The 18,370-nt window shown below is 46.3% G+C and overlaps 1 protein-coding gene across 2 annotated transcripts in view; it reads right to left on the reverse strand.

The window, feature by feature from the left end:
• LOC144133126 (uncharacterized) overlaps positions 1-18,370 on the reverse strand; it is a 48,581-nt gene that overhangs the window by 7,548 nt on the left and 22,663 nt on the right. For both annotated transcript variants that reach the window (XM_077665987.1, XM_077665985.1), the window contains exons 9-15: positions 16,574-16,603; positions 11,138-11,185; positions 11,007-11,054; positions 8,875-8,964; positions 6,362-6,493; positions 4,440-4,636; positions 1,839-1,910 (exon numbers count right to left, since the gene is read on the reverse strand). In XM_077665987.1, coding sequence (XP_077522113.1) covers positions 1,841-1,910; positions 4,440-4,636; positions 6,362-6,493; positions 8,875-8,964; positions 11,007-11,054; positions 11,138-11,185; positions 16,574-16,603 — 615 coding nt within the window. In that variant the 3' untranslated portion in view covers positions 1,839-1,840. The remainder of the gene's footprint in view (positions 1-1,838; positions 1,911-4,439; positions 4,637-6,361; positions 6,494-8,874; positions 8,965-11,006; positions 11,055-11,137; positions 11,186-16,573; positions 16,604-18,370) is intronic.

Genomic DNA, 18,370 nt, shown 5'->3' on the forward strand with positions numbered 1-18,370 from the left:
TGACTGTTCTTTCTACAGCCGTCATCTTTTAACGCGATGGCGTTAAAGGCCCCGTTATGCTGAAAATCCTGCGTCGGCGTAGTGAGCGATAAGTAGGGTGGCTTAGGGTAGCCCAGGAAGCCACCCCTGGAGAAGTAACCTAGATCACGTGACCTTGGGGGGTTATCACAACCTATGCACCGGATTGTGAGAAAGCTAACCAGACTGGCAGGTGGCAGTTAAATGAATGGTTGATCGCGAGAGGTTTCTCGGAAACAGCAGCTTGGGTCGCATCAGACCCAATGGTGGCAGCACCTGCCATCGCAGGGCAGTGGCGCATCCCTTAAAGAGGCTTTGAAAGGGACTCTAATGAAGTTTCGGTATGGCTGATATGTTAAAGCACGCCGCCTCACGAATATGATCCAGGAACAATTTTTTAATTGCGATATGGAGAAGCTTAGTTATCTGTAGACAAAATTTGAATTTCATCATCTGCGCGGCTTTTCCTCTCCTCTCGTCACTTTTTGCACGCTGGATGGTCGGCGCTTCTCCACCGGCCCCACCTCCGGGGGCGGAACTTCCTGACCCGCCGGAGCTCGGCGGCTTATTGGTCCCGGCCATGGTAGCTACCTGACAAAGAATGTAATCAATATCATTCTCTCAACTTGTACGTGCAGGTGCGAGCGACGGAGCAGGGTGCGAGCATGAAAAAGTCGCCGGGAAGGGCTCACCAACTTTCGCGCGTCATTGTGGGTTCTCTGCTGAGAGTAGAAGTGTAATATTTGGCTCAGTTGTTCATAACAACCCAATGCAGTGATTGAGCCAGTTGATGTGCTCTCCTCAAAATGTGTTTCAAAGCCCCTTTAACCGTTGCACCATTGCGCAAGTAGCGGTATGAGGACTTCCAGCTGGGGACATATGCATGTGAAGTTGAGAATGGCCTGTGCCGCATATATGGGCACTAACTCATTAACGGTATAGCGCCATATCCTTCATATTTTTGTCGTGGTTTTTCCAAGGAAGCTAGTTATTTGTTTCGCACTGATGAAAGAACTGAGTCAATGGCAGCCTTGCAAGCGAAAATTGGGCTCCCGCAATTGTTTGCGCTCACGTAGAAGCTTTGGTGCTTCTGCTTTTTTCAGTCGTACAACAGCAAACTGGTTTAAATCTTAACACACGCTTTATCTACAGGAAAATCACTGCACGCTAACTATTCTCGCGTTGTTAGGAATTGCACACCAAAGTCTCTTGCTGATTGAAATAGCCTAAATCCAGGCTCATGCATGTCGGTGGCACGCTATAAGTTCAGCACACATTTTAACACTGCGGGAGCTACGTTTAAGTGAATTTGCCATAGGATAAGGATTGTCGGCGGCAGCGAACGTGCCACACAGAAAATGTCTACCAAGCACACTTCAAACTCGGGACACACTGCCGGCATGCTATCTACAACCATTAGGCTAGCCATGGAGGAGGGACAGAACTCAGGAGAGGCGGTTACGTCACATTTTTTGAAGCCGGTGCCCCCCTCCTTTCCCTTACTCCCCCCCCCCCCCCCCCCCCCCCCACTTGGCCGCCGTCTCCGCATGCTTGCGCATGCGCAGCAGACATTGCAGCAGACGACGCCGCTGCGCTCAGCGTTACTATTGGCTACGCCGTCGGCCAAAGACTCCCGGTACTCCTTGCGAAAGAGCGTGACTTCCGGAACGCTTTTTGGCTTGCAGCTCGGATAGCGAGGGCCTCTCCTGAGCTTTCTTTCCTCCATGAGGCTAGCGGTGCGTTTTACTGGCGCACTGCAGAGAACGTCGCTCCAGTGCTTCAGACAAGCGTTTGGATGCTTGCATGTTTTGGAGACTCACCGCTAACTGTTGGGCAAGAATTGCATTTCGACGCAGTACTGACTGAGGAGAAGCAGTGTAAACATGTGGTCGCTGAAACGGAAAACACTGATTAGGCAAGCTCTCATTGCTTGGAGAATCTAGCAGAGGAGAAAATACAAGTACGTGATTTAAGAGAACTGTAGCGGATACTAACTACACGAACGCAGACGGTTGGACGAGTTGGTGCTTCTTAAGGGATGACAAACAGCGCAAATATATGACAAAAATGCAGAAATGAACGAACAAGGCACTAAGAGCTCAATCTTTATGGTGAGATGTCGTTTAAGGCTGTTGATGGGTAAGACATGCATTGCATGCATGACATATTGGGCTGTATGGATGACAATCGTCGGTAAAATGTCCTTACAATGACTTCGAGCAGTAATTTTCACTGCAATTCAATGCGCACTTCGCGTTCCGCCAACAATGTCAGTATATCCGGAAGCCTGCTGCCTACAATGGATATTTGATTGACTAAAAGGTAATAAGTTCGTACAAGTTGGTAATTCAGCTTTCCACAGAAAACATAGAGAATAAACACTGTAGGACGAGGTTGAAACAAGTGACAAAACAAGTGCAAACATTCAACCAAGCTTTTAATGCGAATCCGGAGATTATCTTAAAAGCATGCAGTTATGCAGTCATTGCGTAACCAGGGAGTAAAAAAGTACGCCTCATCTAGAAAGGTGAGGGTTCTGGAAATTATCTGTAACGGTTGCACAGCTACCATAGTCCTCCATAAAATCAGCAATAAAATTCCAATAAGGAATGGCGTCAGGCAAGGAGACACGATCTCGCCAATGCTATTCACCGGCTGTTTACAGGAGGTATTCCGAGGCCTGAACTGGGAACAGTTGGGTATAAGAGTTAATGGAGAATACCTAAATAATCTGCGAGTCACTGATGGTATTGCCTTGCTGAGTGACTCAAAAGGTGAACTGCAAATCATGATCAATGAGTTACAGAGGCAGAGCAAGACGGTGGGTGTAAAAATTAACATGCAGAAAACCAGAGTAACGTTCAACAGTCCAGCATGGGAACAGCAGTTCACAATTGGCAGCGAGGTACTGGAAGTGGTAAAGGAATACATCTACTTAGGGCAGGTATAGTGACCGCTGATCCGGACCACGAGGGTGCAATAACTAGGAGATTATGAACGGGGTAGAATGCATTTGGAAGGCGCTCTCAGGTGATGAATAGCAGTTTACCAATATCCCTCAGGAGGAAAGTACATAACAGCTAGATCTTCTCCGTGCTCACTAATGGGGCAGAAACGTGGAGGATAACGAAAAGGGCCCAACTTTTTTTTTTTGAAAGCGAAGTTTATTGCCCCAGGGCATCAATGATGAGTGAAGGTGTGATGAATGATCTAAATGAATGGAAAAAGGTTAGCGGATTTGATGAAGTCCACTAAAGAACGAAGGTACGGTCCCTGCGTCCAGGCAACGTATGAAGCAAGGTTGCTTGGTGAAAGACCTGCTACCATCAGGTGCCGGATCCTTGTAGGCTTGAGAGCTGGGCAGTCCCACAGTAAGTGATGAATGTCGGCCTCAATGTCCTCGTGTTTACATACCGGACACCTTGGCCGAGGAAACAATTCTCGGTACTGAGGCCACTTCCGAGTGATGGGCCCAACTTAAACTGACGACAACGCAGTGAGCTATGGAAAGTAAACTGATAAGTGTAAACGTTAAGATACAGGAAGAGAGCAGAGTGGATGAGGAAAAAAACACGAGTTAATGATATCTTAGCCGAAATCAAGAAGAAATGGGTATGAGGAGTGTATGTAATGTGAAGGCGAGGTTACCGCTGGTTGTAAAGTGTAAATGAGTGGATAATTAAAAAAAGGCAAGCGTAGCAGGGGGGGGGGGGGCAGGTTAGGTGTGCGGGCGAGGATAGGAAGTTTGCGGGGACGAGGGTTAATTGGAGCTGTATGGGAGGAGCCTTTGTGCTGCAGTGGACGTGGTTAGGCTGGTGATGAAAGTCCTCTAGTAGAAAGGTCGAACGTTGCGCTCTTGTTAGAGTTGCAGTTTTTAGTTTTCTTTGATTAATTACCAATGAGCTAGTGCTCTGGTAAGCCCCACCTGCAAGCGCCTAATGTCCAGCTTTCTAGGAAAAAAATTTCGAAAATTGCACAATCGTAAGACACTGTTAGAAAAATATTGAAGATAATGGTTCACTATTATGATATGTATCAAACTCTTTCTTTTAAAGTGTTTCCATCGATCGCATCCAACAGTTAAGACTGCCATTGAAAACCAATGGGGAACAGTTTTTATGATAGAAAAAACGTGAATAGAAAAAAAATACAAAACTGCCGTCCGGTGATCTGCGAATATATTGATTGTTATAGTGAAATGTTAGATTATATGAAAAAATTGTGTTCATAAACGGTTTCCCGCTCAAAAATGCCTTTGTCCAGAATTTATGGGTATGCAATAAACCCGAAGGTCAATCAGTAGAACACATGTGCGTGTTTTTTCCTTTTTTTTTCGTGCAGTCTGCGAAAATGTCTCGTAACATTAAGAGAGGAGGCGTAGGGGTCCAGGGGTAAGGTAAGGAAAGGATGTTTACAGTTACCTCCCGGATGAATTGCAGCTCTCATGGAGCATATTAGAGAGCACCTTGTCGTCGCTGCTGGCACCTTGAATTGGTGTATCTGGATGGCAAAAGCTGTTCTTCATTTGCACTATGATTTTTTGAAGTGTCTGATTCACGTTGGCCCCGCTTTTGGCGCTTGTTTGGAATAGTGGAATATCCAGCTGTTCTGCGAGCTCCTGTGATAGAAAGAGGCAGAAAGCTCGCAAAAGTAATGGCATGAGTTTTTCAGTGCCCGCAATGAGTGTGTAGCATTTTTGGACAAAAATTTTGAATATTAGAGTATTGTAAGTTGCTGTTATGGAAAGATTGAAGGTAGCAAAATCTCCCTTTCGATGCGTAGCAAAATCTTCCTTTCAAATGATTTCGATCGCTCGCATCGAGCAGTTAAGACATGCCATAGAAAACCAATGGGGAACGATTTTGACGACAGCAAAAGCGTTAACAGGAGTTTCCTGTTTGTGTTGTCGTACGCACCCCTTGTGTCCAAGAAGGCTAAATACGTTTTCCGCCCTAGCTATTTCTATGCATTGGGTAATCGAGAACAGGCTATCATCTGAGCGCCTACCGCTTCTAAACTCGTTCTGAAGTTTTCCGAGTGTCATAACTTTTTATTCATGATATCAATTTTAATTTCACCTCCTGTACGCTTCTTTACGTCGCTGTCTGTCGGCAGAGAGCGAGTCTGCGAAACGTAATCTGCAACTTTTGGAGCGCAGGACAAGATGCACCGTTATTATAACTCTTCTATGTTTGCACCGTGGTTAAAAATGCGGGAATTTTAGTGCTAACCATAAGGCCTAAATGTACACCTAGTGTACTCGGGCCGCATTTAGGCTACGTTGAGCAGTACCTCCGTTCGAATCAACCTCACATCTCCCTCGCTATATAAGACGCTGCACGTGAAGTCATAAACGAGAAGAAAACCCGCGCTTGACGCCTGACGGAGGCTCCTAGGAATGCAATAACCTTTCTTTAAAGCTCCGTACCAAACAATTATAGACAAAAACATTTTTTAACAGGAAAAAGTTTATGAACACAATTTTTTCATATATTGTAAAATTTCATAATAACAATCAATATTTCCGCATATTTCCAGTCAGAAGGTTTGCATTTTTTTTGCTATTAACCTTTTTGCGATCGTCAAAATCGTTGCCAGTCGGTTGGTTTTTTATGCCAGTCTTAACTGCTGGATGCGAGATATGGAATAACTTTCTTTTGAAGATTTTGTTACAGTTTGGAAGAATGAACCATTACCTTCACTATTTATATAACACAACCTTACAATTTTCTAACATTCAAAATTTTTTATCCAAGAATGTTGAACATGCAGATGGAGTCAGTTGTGCGGCGGGCCCATGCAAGCAGCCATGGCGGTACGAGAACATGGCGGTAACATAGCGCCTTCGCCTCACAAGTGGATTATTCAGGTTGTCCGGTACAGTACGTTTTGAACGCTCTGCGCATTCAAAATATGATTTTAGCGCCCCCAGTTCATTCCTTTTGCTAACCAGGGTAGCGTATGAGAGAAGACTTGTAACCTCCAGGGAACACCTATTAGTCAAGGGGTGTGCACCTTTCACGAGGGCTTCAAAGCGCCTCTCGTAAACTCTCTGCGCATCTGTGTAGGGATTATAACAAGTTATAATCAAATGGCCCACAGCAATGTTATTGTGCATGAATACCAGGAATGCAGGCAGTGTGAAGGAAGGGACCAAGCACCTGGTAGGACGCACCGTCATGAGGTGATGCCAAACGCTTTGAAACGTCTGTGGGATGCTCAGTGCGCGTCTGTTTCATTAGTTCTTTCGCGTTGGTCCAGTTTTCGTGACGCATAGAAAAAACTTTACGAGCCAGGCACACATAACATACTGCGTTAAAGAAAAGTAAAGATGTTGAATCACCCGTGCCACAGCATCGTCAACAGTTTTCTCAGCTTGCAAGTCGCTCTTATTTCCTACGAGGGCTGTCACGATATTCTGACATCCCGATCGCTTGATGTCTTGAAGCCAGTGCTTAGCATACTCGAAGGACACCTGCAAATACATAAAGAAAAAATATAAGCACACGCACGCAAAAGAGGCTGGGAAGGTTACTGGTAGTTACTAGCCGAGAGAACAAATGTAGCACTTTTTTTGTAAGCAGCGCAGCTGTAGGGTGTACAGAAGGCCTCGCGGATGCAACTTCCATGCAGAACACTACTCTTAGCATGTCACATAAAGAAGTTTGTGTGATATGTTCACGAGAAAATAATTAAAGTAAGCGGTAGCAAGCGCAATCTGAGGAGAAAATGAACCTGGTTTATACTGTTGAGCCTGCCGCCCACAAGCATGTAAAAAAAATGATGGTGATGATGATGATGACGATGACTATTAATGACGCAAGGTCAGCTCTGGCCGAAGAACGCCCCGGCACAGTGGATTTTTGTAGGGTCCAAGACCCATTTTCTAAATAGTTCACTCAACAAAAGCTGAGCACCAGGCCTGGAGAGAGCTTGTACCCATCCTGCGATGGGTATACCTGGCTGCACAGCGGATCGAACCCTGCACCTACCGCATTCGAGGCAGATGCTCAAACCACTAGGTCACCGCTGCTGTTAAGAAGAACTGTTAGTAACACTACTCAGGCGTTGTACACTGACTAGCTGTAGAAACTGGCGATGGCAAGAACAAATAATATGAAGACGCAACATGCGCCTGATAACTGGAAAGAACGACACGTGCGCAGTGCCTGCACTATAAAACTGGAGGAAGCGGGAACAGAATCAACAAGTTGCTTTACTCTTTCCACAAGGTCTTCACTCCTTTTTAGCAGCTGTCCACTCTGTCTAAACTACCAGAGAGATGAAATGCCACGCTCGCTGCTGCTTTCGCAGGGGTTAAAACAGCTGGTACACTCCCTCTGCAGATAAAAGACGTCGAAGCATGGTTGTCCTTCCTTTCGTTTTGTAATGAACCAAAACTGCATTTTCTAGTGACCTCTATCTCTCGGAAAATTTTGCTGTCGTTGATCCTGCTGAGTACAAATGTTATATAGCAGGGCAGACTTAAGAGGCAAACAATGCTTTGGGAGGAGGAGGAGGAAGAGGAAAGGCAGGGAGGGTAACCAAATCAACCCAAACCAAGCGCTTTAACGTTCACTGCAGCAGAGGCGCATCTTTGCTTCATCCATGTCGGGGCTAATGACCTCATCGTTATCGTCTTCTGAGTTCAGCTTCATCCATGTCGGGGCTAATGACCTTATTGTTATCGTCTTGTCTTGAGTTCAGCTTCATCCATGTCGGGGCTAATGACCTCATCGTTATCGTCTTCTGAGTTCAGCTTCATCCATGTCGGGGCTAATGACCTTATTGTTATCGTCTTCTCTTGAGTTAAGCTTCATCCATGTCGGGGCTAATGACCTTATTGTTATCGTCTTCTCTTGAGTTCAGCTTCATCCATGTCGGGGCTAATGACCTCATTGTTATCGTCTTCTCCTGAGTTCAGCTTCATCCATGTCGGGGCTAATGACCTCATTGTTGTCGTCTTCTGAGTTCAGCTTCATCCATGTCGGGGCTAATGACCTCGTTGTTATCGTCTTCTCCTCAGTTCAGGTCTTCCCTCGATCTCTTCATACCCTTCGCAGTCGATGAAAATCTAGTGCTAGAGAAGGAGTGAATGAAATCAGGCTCCTAAAAGTCCCACCTGTGAGGCTCAAGTTAATAAATAAGGCTCCGAAGGGTATATTTGGCTGATTATGATACGTAAATTGGCGGGATCATGCTCCTTTTTTGAAAGAGTATTTGCGCGCAGGTCTCGAGGCATCACGGCACTTTCCGTCCTCACAGCTTTTTGTAAAAGTAAGACATGTGGATGAGCTTTCTGGCACTGCAAAATTTGACCTAGTTTCGGTTTCTTGATTTGGCTCATTTCGCAAGAAAAAACTCATTTTACGTTGTTGTTGAGTCTCATTAAAATTTTTATTAGAGGTTTTGAAACGACTACCTTGGAAGGAAAAGAGTTTGCACACGCTATCAATGTTCCGGTTCAAGCATACAACTCCCGCGGCATGACCGTAAGTCTGCACAATCTGCCACAAGACGTCGCTCTAAATACTTGGCATTCGTGTATAATTATAACTTTAATCTATGAAGTGACTCAGTGAAGCTGCAATGACTTTATTGCAACATGAATTATCGACAGAACGTCAGTGATTTCCGCCCATGAAGGGAAACACTTCAACACTATCATGAGCTTCCGAACGGAGATTTTCTGGGGTTAAGAAGTACTCTTTTGATTCCCTTTTCATTTGTAAAGTTGTGAAATCTCTAAAGGGCCAGCAGTTTAGGTGGCTCGTTAAAGATGCTCGCGATCGATGAACTAACAAGGGTAGCCATATGAGGAGTCGTTCTCTACTCAGGTCCTAGAAGCATACGCACGGTGTCCGTGATGTCGTAGATAGCGATGATTCCATGTGCATCCCAGCAGTAACTTGCTCTAGTGTCGCCAAATCCATCCCGAGCTTCGCACTGCAATAAAAGAAAAAAATAATGACAAAAATAGAGCTGTCCGCGCAAGTAAGCGAAATTAACAATATTTCCAACGGCAGACAGCAACAGTCATGCAGCGACGAACCGAGAGGATAGGGACGAAGCATGTAATAGTACCAAGATGCATAGATCAGCTTTTGAGACGCGGTTTTGTCTGGATAAGAAATTTTCGTTATTACACAAGGTTGACTATGTTGCCCAATTTTCCACATCGCTAGCATCGCTTTGTTGGTTACCATTTTCCTTGCCGTTTGTATTTCAACCTTTTTTCTTATTTCCCCACTATAGTTTATGTCCTCACCCTTCTCGTCGTCATGAGGTTGAGGTTGTTGTAAGCTACTGGTGAGGTTAGCCTTAGCCTTGCAGGTATTCTGCCAGCCATTGCTGCACCGCATCGAAATTTAGATGGTAATTAAGATTGAGAACTTCTGGCATAGACCTGTGACGCGGCCGAAGTACATCGCCCCGCAAGCAATCCCTCACAATAGTCATCGAGCTTAGCGGTCACCATCTAGAGTACAGATCATGGTCCCGAAGGAATTCTACAGGAAGGCGGGAAGCTTCTTCCCTGTGTGACCGGTTGCCGCGCTGGCAAACAATGTCTCGAAGTCAACCGCGCGGCGCTCCTACCTTCTTCAAGGAAGAGAGTATAGGACACACCCCTCCGCGTTGTAATCTGGACTGCACATGAGACAAAGTTCGACGCAACCGCACACGCTGCACAAAAGAACATAGCGAGGACGATTCAAGGCCCGTCTGATGCATCCACGCTGGGATACGAGCTGAACCCGTGCGAATTCGGTGTAGTAAAGTGGCTTGAGGTCTTTTGAAGCAAAAATCTTCACTACGCCAGCTTTTCGAGCCGCCAGCAGGCCGAAAATTGGACCTTGACTGTAGCTAGAGGTCAAACCATGAGCATAACTGATGGTAGTGAGGTTCGATATATCACGTCAGCTACAGCAGTGACACCAGCGGCTGTTACACCATCTCGACTTCGACCTTTGGCCGTGACCTTTGACTTTTGAGTTTTGACCTTGACCTTCGGTCAAGCGGGAAAGCATCTGCCATCATCGCATGCGCAGGCCATGAAAGTGGGTTCTGCATAAAACGCCGGTGCACTTTGATGCGTTCAGCCTAACGCTAGGTGTGTTCGATGCGAGGCCTGCCGTGGAGACCTCCAGTCACTTGACCACAAACTTAGCCAGGCAGGTGCAGTCTTTCGATTTCGACCAGGGTTAAACGGAGCTAAACCACCAGCATTTTTTCAGTACGTTGACCACACGTGGCTGCTTGTGTGGACACCACAGGGATGTTGAAATAGCTGATCGGCGTTCTTTTGAGGAATTTCTGGACACTTTGAGGGACCTTTCCTGATGGTATCCCAGAAAGTGCTTCATGAGCGAGGCTGTGCCGTAAACTCGTTGCCGACGACACCTATGTGTGAGGGCACTTAGTGGAGATGCATAGAGAACCCTCTGTTGTGCAGATTATGCACCAATCACAGAATGCAAAAAGAGAACCCTTTGAAGAGCAGATTTAGAATACGTCAGCAGTGCAACAGGTTGAGCCGGACAAGGTCTTAGATTCCGTAAGGCCACTTAAATGGCAACGCTTTCAGCCGTTATGAAGGACTCGACTCGAATAAGGCGGGCAGACATGGCAGCATTCAATGATGGAATGTGAAAAAGCGCTGTGCTAGCTAATTATAATAATTGGTTTTGGGAAAAGGAAATGGCGCAGTATCTGTCTCATATATCGTTGGACACCTGAACCGCGCCGTAAGGGAAGAGATAAAGGAGGGAGTGAAAGAAGAAAGGAAGAAGAGGTACCGTAGTGGAGGGCTCCGGAATAATTTCGACCAACTGGGGATCTTTAACGTGCACTGACATCGCACAGCACACGGGCGCATTAGCGTTTTTCCTCCATAAAAACGCAGCCGCCGCGGTCGGGTTCGAACCCGGGAACTTCCGGTGACCTCATCCTCCTCAGACCTCCGTGGACAGTAGAGCTTGTGTACTTACCAACTGCACTGTCATGGTCTCCCCGTCCAGTACGATCCTTTTAAATTCCTGTTGGAAGAATGCAGAAATGTGCTTAACTGGATGACCAAGCTGGAGCACTCTATGAAAAATAGACAAAGAAAAGCACCTACGATGTAAGCTGCGCTTGAACTCAAATGCCAAAATCCACCGCAGTGCTTCTGCAAAAGTGAAAAATAATCATCGCTCAGGCTACAAGCTGTGGCGCAGATATATGAAAAGAGCGACAATTTTCATCTCGGAAACCTAAAAGCAAACCTGCTAAAGCTGATTAAGGAAACGCAGATGTACTTCGTGGCATCATCGCGATGTGCCAAAGTGCGCGTAATTACAAAGAACTGAATATTTGTATGCGGGAAACCAGCGGTGCGATTATACTTTGGAGACCACGAAGCCGTACTAAGCCTCGTATTTCATTCTCCGGCTGCGTAAATTAGCCATCGGCATCCCGCATGTGTGCCTATCTTGTTCCAAACATTTACTACGAAAATATTTCATTAGGATAATTTACTGAAAGCTTATTACCCATTTGAAATGCTTTCTGGGGCAGGATGCAGTCTATCGAAAAGCGACGGAAAAACTAAGTCTATTTACTCAGGTAACACACTGCTGTAAAATTGCCAGTAGACGTAGGTTGGACTGGAAACACCTTATCATAACCGAGAAACAAATAGCCTGCGGACTAAGTCATTCAAATTGTACCGAAATATCAGCGGTGTTGAGAAAGGTGTCATTATTTAGTAGCTTGTCAGCCGCAACGTCGTTGTGTTGTTGCAATAATTCAATCCTTGGAAAATCCCGGGCGGTGAATCGGTCGAAATTATCGCGTGTATCTTTGAGGCGTTCAAGAAACTTTAATTCACGGGGTGACGGCATTCCGAAACTTTTTGAACTGTACTGGTCACAAACACTGTTCATGTTTTGATTATAAAGAAAACATGGGGGAGCGTATTTTTATGAGGCTTAAGCGCGGCATCATGAGTGATGTAATCTAACAGAATTGTATTTAACCTCATTATTCGGGTAATTTTTATCAATTGGCCCATCCCGGCGGCTTCTACTTGGGCTAAATATGTATACTTTGTTACTATTCCAACAGCTCATTAAAACGATAACTGTCGTTGCCTTCCCACACTGTTTATCACTACTCTTGCCTCCTGCGCAATAATTTTTAAAGCCATTGTTTTAATTTGCAAGCTCTGCATGTTCGGTCATACGCTGCTTTTCGTAATCTATTACTTAGCAGTGCGATGTCATTAGCAATTCGAATGTTACTAATATGTTCAGTATCAACTGTTACACCAAGCTCTTTCCAATAAACACCCTGAATTCCTGTCGTCAACAAGCACTCAGTAACAGCGCAAGGATTGCGTCCCTTTGCCTGACACCGTGTGGGATTCGCAGTAGAGAGAACGTAGGAAGATGGGTTTCTTGACAAGGCAAAACAAAGTGCGCAAGGTGGGGAGGGGGGGGGGGTAGCCTGACTATACTAGCGGAAAAGCGTCGAGGGGGTTAAATATGGTCTTCACTCCGAATAGGAAGTGAAGAGGGAGAGGGGCACGTGGGATGGAAACGTGAAATTCAAAATCTGTGGTCCAGGCTGGGTGGCTGCCAAAGAGGATTAGACCTGATGACCTGCTAATCTGGAGTTCAGGCGAACGAAATCCCAAACGAGACGGGGGAGGAGACAACGAATGCAGGTTTTAAAGTCTGTGTCCAGGAATATGGGTTGCGGCAGGTGGCATAGTAGGTATTGGTTGGGCTGACTAAGAAAAATTGAAATAGAGCAAGTTAAGGATTTATATGTAAGATTTTATTCCAATTATTCTAGGTCAACCCGATCTGTACCTGCCGTGCCACCTGTCACAGCCCCATCCTTCATGCTTTGGACACACAACTGTTCAAGAACACGTTTGCTATGTCTCGACCCACTCCGCCCCACCAGATTTCTTTCTTCCGTGCACTATTTCTTTCACACAGTTTCGCAGGCCAGTGGGCCTAACCCTTTTTATAATTCCACGACTACAGCGCGACGAACGGAAGATAGAAGAAGGACATTGTTGTGTTGTATCCCTGCCTGTGTCCTCCTTCTATGTCACGTTCGTCGTGCTGTAGTCATGCAATATCGTAATCAACTTGCCGACCAACTTACCTTGCCTCCTCTTTAGAATCCACCTTGCCTGGGAAACCGGTTTTCAAGATGACATTTTTCATCCCGCCAACTGTCCCACACCTCAGCCTACCGGCCCTCTTCGTAGCTTCCTCCTCGCTGCGAAGGCCCCCTTTAACCCCCGTCAATGATGAGCGCTCCGCCCAGAAGACAAGTCGTCTTGTCGAAACTATACTATAGGGGGCCATGACGGCAAAAACTTTCCGACAGCGACGGCATCTGTGTGAAGCCTTCACCCGCTCTTTAGGGGGACTTCTCTTCATCTGGCGCGTGCCAACCGCCCCTTCTGCCCCCCTCCCTTCCACTTGTAGGAGAGAGCAGAGAAACACGAGACAAATAATGACTCAGCAAAAATGCAAATGCGGAAGAAGAAAATGGCTGAGACAACAGCAGGCCTATGTGTGAAATAGGCGCAGCCTTCCGAACAACTATCGGTGCAAGAAGCTTGCGGGAGCTATTCCTTCGCGTATTGCTCGGGAAGTGCAACCTGGGTCTGACAAGCCTTTCACCCGCCGCGGTGGCTCAGTGGTTAGGGGCGCTCGGCTACTGATCCGGAGTACCCGGGTTCGAACCCCACCGCGGCGGCCATGTTTCGATGGAGGCGAAACGCATAGGCGCCCGTGTACTGTGCGATGTCAGTGCACGTTAAAGATCTCCAGGTGGTCGACATTATTCTGGAGCTCTCCACTACGGCACCTCTTTCTTTCTTTCTTTCTTTCTTTCTTTCTTTCTTTCTTTCTTTCTTTCTTTCTTTCTTTCTTTCTTTCTTTCTTTCTTTCTTTCTTTCTTTCTTTCTTTCTTTCTTTCTTTCTTTCTTTCTTTCTTTCTTTCTTCCTTTCTTTCTTTCTTTCTTTCTTTCTTTCTTTCTTTCTTTCTTTCTTCCATTCTTCTCTCAGTCCCTCCTATATCCCTACCTTTACGGCGCGGTTTAGGTGTCCAGGTGTCTAGGAGTACGCCGAGATGTGAGACTGATACTGCGCCATTTCCTTTCCCCCAAAACCAATTTCCAATTTTAATTTCTGACAAGCACTATCGGTGACTGTGTGTCCGCCTTGCGACTAAGGCAGCCCTAAACCTACCTCGTAGCCCTAGCACAGCCAAACTCCTTGCACTAGGCATGCATAACACCATTCAGGAACTAGTTGACGCTCACCTTCAAACACAGAACCTTAGACTTGCCACGAGCGCCACTGGCCGCCATATACTCTCCTTCCTTCGCATCAACATACCGGCTAACCAGTAAACCCTTATAGCCATCCCTCGACACATCCATACACCTCTCGTTGTGAAACCCCTTCCTCGAAACGTCCATCCCCAATATCATATCCCTCGCCGCATAGCTCGCTCTTATTCCCCCCATAAGTACTATGGGCAAGCCCACGATGCCGTTTGGGTAGACGCCGCATATACAGCGCATGAAACGGTAGCAGTTGCCTACAACCAAACCCTACCCCACCCCCTAACTCACCGTCTTCCCTCGGGCTCTACGCCTGAGGAGGCAGAGGAGACCGCCATCGCCCTAGCCCTTGCACATTCGGACGCCCAATACATCTTCAGCGACTCCAAAACGGCTCTGTCCAACTTTTCCAGGGGCAGGATTCACACCCCTGCCTGGCAATTGTTGAACACCCCTACCCAAAATTTACCGCGAAGGGTAGAGCTCCAGTGGGTGCCGGCTCACTCTGGGAACCCTGGATACGAGGCTGCCGATAAATTGACCCGAGGTTTGATTTGCTTGGCTCAGGACAGTCTCGATCCAGGATTCGCGAGGGAGCGGGCGCACACCTTTGCGGGCCTCACGCAAATACCCCGTTTGGACCGTCGGACTTACCCCCCTCCCCACCCCTCTCTTACGCACTCCCAACAGATCCTCTTCAGACGCCCCCAGACCCGCTCTCTGTCATACCGTCAGCTGTTACCCCCACTATTGTGGCACATCCCCTGCATGTTCCTTATGCGGTGATCCTAACGCCACACTCTCTCTCATCTTTTTCGGCTGCCCTGCTGGCCCTCCCCTGCCGGGACAGCACGCCATATCGAGCTGGGAGGACTGGGAGGTCCTGCTCACGTCTGCAGACGCGACATCGCAGCTTGCTGCGGTGACTCGGGCTGCCGACGTCGTGTCCCGACATATGACCTACTTGATGCAGTGCGGGACCTCGCAGTGGCCCAGGGACCCAGCAGAGTCTAAAACTCACTTGCCAAGTAAAGTTTTTCTGTCTGTCTGTCTGTGTTTGGAGCAGCCACCTGCCGGTGCAGTGGTGCATCGCTTAGCCACTGTACCGCTTCGCTGGTAGTGTCATGAGGACTCGCTGCGAACTATCAGTGGGATACATTTTGCGTTGTAGCGGAGTCGGATTGAAATAGAGCCAAAATTGGAATAGATGGAAAGTGAAACGCAATCGACTCATAATAGAATCTTAATTGGAATATAACTAGAATTAGAACAGATTGGCGACTGAAAGAAGAATACTGCCGGATTTCTTCCCATAAGTCCTATTGATCGCCCATAAATTTTTAAAAAGCTTGTTCGTACTCGCGTAACGCATCTACGTAGATATGTTTCGAAACGGGTTTTTGTGACATACATTCAGATGTTGCGTGAACATCAGGTCGGAACTAAACGTAAAGACAAGCTAAATAACGAGGAGGCGGGCGCGGCCAGTGGCGTGTCATCGTTAGAAATATTGCCTCAAGAGGTAAATAGAAATTGAAATGCACAAGACGACATATTAAACCGGTGATGACGCTTTACTATGTGTGACCACTGGAGACGGATGCCACGCTTTGAGCGGGCTAGGAATCACTACATTTGAGAGAAAGTTGTGGCGGTGGCGAAGAGGAAATTTTGATTTTCGATAAACCCGCTTCTACAAAACACAACGGTGGATTGCTTCCGAGCTTTTATATCAGATATGTGACGTGGCGCGCAGTTGTATCGCGCGTGTCTTTAATTACATTGCTGTTTTTGTTCTCGTCGAGCAGTTGCCCTCCACTGCATGTATTTCATTCCGCATTATTATTTGTCATTTAATTTTTCTTATTGTATATTTCACTCACTTCGGCCTTACTAGGAAATGTCATCCCCCCCCCCCCCCCCCCCTGCCGTAATGCCTTCGGGTGATGCAGGAATATGTAATAAATAAATATATAAAAATTCTTGCTTGGGGGGGGGGGAATTTTGGAATAGTCTTCTTCAAGTCATAGCGCTCCTTTCTTCGGTATACAGGGAACAGTTGGCTATGGGGGAACATCGACGCTGCAATCTTCGCCCAGGTGACCGATTAGCAGTGACATAACTCAATGCCTAGCAGTGATAGAACAACGCAGCTGTTACCAGATATATCCCCCGCTGTCGTAAAAACATGCGTGACTCACGCTGTTTTCCATCTGCGCCTTCCTCTAGCATCTGCAAAAAAAGAAGTACAGCGTATCGAGAAATGACTAAAATCTCCGTGCGGACCATTAGTAAATGTGATTCACTGCCACGGTGTGTGGGAGCCTGAGTACTGCAGACTCACTTTATAAAACTTTGTAATGCAACGTAGGCAGCGCGGGTTTTCACTGACTAAATTAACCGTCCTCGTTCAACTTCGTGCTTTGTAGTTGTGACCTCGTGATCTTGATTGCTGGAATAGCCCATAAAGATATATAACTACTCTATCGCTGTTCTGAAGTAAGATTGATGGGTCGCCAGTCATGGCACACAGATTGAAAAATATATGCTCGAACTATGGGTAAATTTCTTTGTTTTTTTAATCAGTGTTCGTGTCTATTGAAAGCGGTGCGCGAACTTGTGATTTTCTCCTCTTCACGGGAAACGGAACCAGCTCGGGAATGCTGCTGCTCCGGAAGGCATTGTTCGCGATGGATCGTCTGAGGGATTTCTGTATAGTTGCAGCTCTACCACCTGGACAACGAGGCTTGAGGATTTGTCTGATGACGTCACGGAGGTGGGCAGCGAAGTGGACACTATAGCGAACAAAGGCAGTAGGTGCACTTGAACAGCTGATCTTCCTTGCACGTATACGATCTCTTGTTCAGTGTTCGTTCACAGCAATTCTAGACAAAAGAATTTTTCAACGGGAAAACGCTTGTGAAAGCAATTTTTTCATATATTGTAACATTTCACTATAATAATCAAAATACCCACAGATCTCCCAATCGGCAGGCTTTCATTTTTTTTTTTTGCTATGAGCGTTTTCGTTATTGTCAAAAACGTTCCTCATTGGTTTTCTATGGCAGTCTTAACTACTCGATGCGAGTGACCAAATACTTAAAAATAAAGATTTTCTACGCATCCGAAATATGAACCATTGCTTTCAATATATCCATAATAGTACCTCACAATATGGTGGTGGTAGTGATTTATTAAAATAATAATAAAAAAACGAAGGATAAGATTTTTGCTAGCCAAGGCATCTGCCATCGATACTGAAGCACCTGAGCTGGGGCAGCGGAAATAAAGGATAGCAGGCAGAATGGAGAAATGACACGATAGAGGGAAGGGGACAGGAAGAGAGGACAAGGGGAGAGGTAATATACGCAAACTATTTACCCAATAAGAAATCTCCTCAGAATATTCCTACATTCAAAATTTTCTTCAAGACAGCTGACGCTGCGGTTGTAATCTATGACTGAGTATCCACTCCATGTTTTCCTGTCATTTGGTTGGTGTTCTCGGAGAGGAGCACCTCAGACGAAGTGAGCAAATCGATTTGCAATTATCTCTATTTTTGTAATGAGTGGAGACAATGGCGGAAATGTGTGTCAGTGAATGGGCACTAAACGCAAGTGCGAAATGCGCCTGGTACAATAATTGTCTCCGTGGTGAGCCCACAAGTGGTTACCCTCTTAGGCCAGTAAATTATTGGTTAGGTAACAAGATCTGAACGCCGACGTCATTGAGCTCGACAGCAAAATGTATAACCGCGGGATAAGACTCGCTAACTTATGCGTAACTATATCGAGTAGAATAGCTTTGCCATTCCGACATTTCCTCGTCGGATCAGCTCCCGTATGCGTGTACTATACACAGGATATGCGGAAGGAAGCTCATTGAAGAGCGGCCAAGATACAAGTATTCTGCAGACTTGGTAAAAGGACTTGTGTCCACATCGTCTGCTTTCATGCCATATATAGCTTTTGCACCCCTTAAGCTCTAGATTTCTTTGTG

Source organism: Amblyomma americanum, chromosome 5, assembly GCF_052857255.1.
Source record: "Amblyomma americanum isolate KBUSLIRL-KWMA chromosome 5, ASM5285725v1, whole genome shotgun sequence".
In the NCBI taxonomy this organism is placed as follows: Eukaryota; Metazoa; Arthropoda; class Arachnida; order Ixodida; family Ixodidae; genus Amblyomma; species Amblyomma americanum.